We start from the raw sequence: 3,157 nt of genomic DNA, 5'->3' as shown, positions 1-3,157 counted from the left end.
CCCGGATCCGGATCCGGATCCGTTTTGTCAAACAAAAAAACGGGTCGGATACGGAATATAGTATTCCGACCCGTATTAGACCCGGATCCGGATATAAATGAATTAATAATTTAAAAAATATATATTTATCAATATAATTTGATTAGGGTGATGTATTTTAATAAAGTTAATTTGATTTCTTTTCTTATTTGGTTTTTTCTTTGCATTAGTTAGAAATTAGTTTACAAATATATTTTTTTCTCATTTTTATTAGAAATTATAAATTTTGGTAAATTTGTTCGGGTAGACCCGGATCCGGATCCGGGACCCGTCGGATCCGGATCCGGAACATATAATAAAAGACCCGTCGGATAAACGGGTCGGATCCGGATCCGGCATAGTAATTCGGGTCCGGGTCCGGAATAATGAATTCCGGCCCGGACCCGACCCGTTGACAGCCCTAGCGGCAATGGACCAGAATAGTGTGGAACTGCAGGCAGAAAGAATTCTTGAACTTCTCAAGGAAAAACATGTGTCAACAATTGTTCTTTCTGGGAAATCAGGAAGTGGGAAAACATGGATGGCAAGAAAAGCTGGTCTGCTGGCAGTCAAAAAGAAAGTAGTTGACATTACACTTTGGATTTCTCTGAGTATTAGGCATGATGAGACGTCTCTTTATGAGCATATTGCTCATCAGTTATCTCTACTTTCCACTTCTGTGGAGCTGGAAAACTATGATATCCAGGAGGTAGAGAATAATGTTGGTAAGGAGGAAACCTTGGAGAGCTTGAAAGAAAAGGTACGTGCAAGACTTTCAACTGATAATGTTCTTCAGGGGGTTCTTGTAATTTTGGATGATGAAGGAAACAAAATGAGGGAAGGGGATGGAGGCTTAGAACAAGTCCTTCACTCTATCCAGCAGAATTCCCACAACCATTCAACAACAGCTGCTGATGGAGATGGACAGCAAAAACTTAAGGTGCTGATAACTTCTAGAAATGAAGATGGAAGGCACCAAACCCAGGGAGGTAAGGAAGTGGTTGAAATGATGCCTCTAACTCCAGAAATGTCAATTATGTTGTTAAAGCAAGGAGCTGTGGCAAAAGTTTTTGAAATTCCAGGTGTAGAAAGTGTAGTTGCAAAGTTCATCAATAGAAAAACAGATCTTGCACCTGGTGAAGTATCCTTGCTAGCAAAACTATTAAGTTACCATCAACAAGTTTCTGAACTGCAGGGTCAGGAACACACTTTGGAAGAAGCATGGTATGGTGATAACTACAACTGCACCCAGCTGCTCTTAAGTGGATATGAAAAGGTGTCAGATGGTGTTTTAGTTGACTTTTCTGGGCAGGGCAGCCATTTTTTCCGTGATAATGGATCTATTCACTACAGTGAGTTGATATCATACTGGATACTGGAAGGATATCTTGGTCCTGTTAATAGTCTTGAGGAGGCTTATAAGGAGGGGCACCGCATTTTGATGCACCTCATGGACTGTCAAATGTTGAAAGAAGTGAATGATGATTTCGTCCACATGGTGAGAGTAACTGGAGATGTTTCTTATCGTCATCGTCGTGGTTATGGAGGAACAACTAATCTGGGGTTGGCTAATGTGCTTGTTAAAAGTAATGATTGGCAGGGTATTGGAAAACTCACAAAGGTGGATGGTATGATCAGAACACTTGGCAGTTATAAAAGAGTGCAGCAATCATTAACACTTTTACTAGATGGCAACTGTCTCAGCAGGGAAAACCCAAATAATCTCTTACTCAGCAATCAGGAGCTGCAAATTCTGGGTCTTTTCAGTCTCGAAATTGTATCCTTACCTCATTCTTTCAACAACTTCAAAAAACTGAATGTTCTTGTGCTCAGGGACTGTGATTTCTTAGAAAAGATCGATGACATTCGAGAACTAATGACATTAACTGTCCTTGAAGTATCTAGTTCTGGCTTGGTGAAAAGTATGCCAAAAAACTTTTTTCAGCACCTGAAGAAACTTCGTAGCCTCCACTTCTCCGACTTTCAGATTGAAGTCATGCCTGATTCTTTTTATCACCTTACAGAACTCAGCTGGCTCATTCTGAAAAGGTTTTCTCATTTAACAAAGTTGCAGAGCCTGAAAGAGTCTCAAAACCTTATGGTTATTGATCTTTCTGGTGCTGCCTCCTTGCCAACTTTTCCAGAAAGAACGTGAAATCATTGCCGAAACTTCAAACATTAAATCTTTCAAACTCCAAGATCAAATCTTTGCCTATTTTTCATGAAACTGGAGAGCTTACTCATCTATCAGTTAGCGGTTGTAGCAACATGGATAGAGTGCCCGGCATTCTGTCTCTAACTAATCTGCAAGTTCTTGATCTTTCATGGTCAACCATAGTGGAGTTCCAGGACAAGTCATTTCAAAATAATACAAGTCTGAAGGTCCTTGATTTATCTGGAACTGCTATTCCTTCATTACCTGTTAACATCGGTAAACCTCGTCAGTTCTATTTGAAAAATTGCTCTGAGATAAAATACATGAATTGTATTTGAAAAATTGCTCTGAGATAAAATACATGAATTGTGTGGAATCTTCCGAAGAACTAGAGATACTTGATTTTTTAGGTGCCTGTAATCTTGTAAAAATTGAAGGAAAGTTCTTTGAATGTTTAGAAAATCTCCGAGTTCTCAACCTGTCAGGAACAAAAGTCAAAGATCTACCATCCCTTTCTGCTCTCCACAACCTCCATCAGCTGTTACTTTCATCTTGTCTGAATCTGGAGAAGTTGCCAAGGTTGGCTTCAAGCAAACTGGAAGAGCTCGATCTATCTGGCTGTAAGGCAATGACAATGATAGAAGATAAATCTTTTGAGCACCTATCTCGCCTTCGTCGGCTTGTCCTCTCTCAAACAAAGATTGTACACTTACCAGAACTCAACTCCCTCTCAAATCTTGAGGAGCTAAATTTGAGTGGTGTGACAGGGTATCGAGCCTGTGCAATAATAATTACCTACTCAAGAAAAATACAAAATCTGTATATAGCGGTGAGCAGGGTCGAATCCACAGGGACTGGGGATAATTCGTTTCTTTTAGAGTCCAAAGTATGGGGGGTTTTTGGAGAGTATAAAATATCTAATTAACTAACTAATAAAACAACTAATAGAAATAAATAGAAATTAATCAATAACCAATTATGACT

At 39.4% G+C, this 3,157-nt stretch overlaps 1 protein-coding gene across 1 annotated transcript; it reads left to right on the top strand.

The window, feature by feature from the left end:
- The first annotated feature begins 448 nt into the window (after positions 1-448).
- On the top strand, positions 449-2,173 carry LOC113704447 (putative disease resistance protein At4g19050). The gene has a single exon (XM_027226348.1). It carries the CDS (start codon positions 449-451, stop codon positions 2,171-2,173), a length of 1,725 nt encoding a protein of 574 aa, XP_027082149.1.
- The last annotated feature ends 984 nt before the right edge of the window (positions 2,174-3,157 follow it).

This window comes from Coffea arabica, chromosome 8e (assembly GCF_036785885.1).
Source record: "Coffea arabica cultivar ET-39 chromosome 8e, Coffea Arabica ET-39 HiFi, whole genome shotgun sequence".
NCBI classification, from domain to species: Eukaryota; Viridiplantae; Streptophyta; class Magnoliopsida; order Gentianales; family Rubiaceae; genus Coffea; species Coffea arabica.
This window is presented reverse-complemented; position numbering and strand designations above follow the sequence as displayed.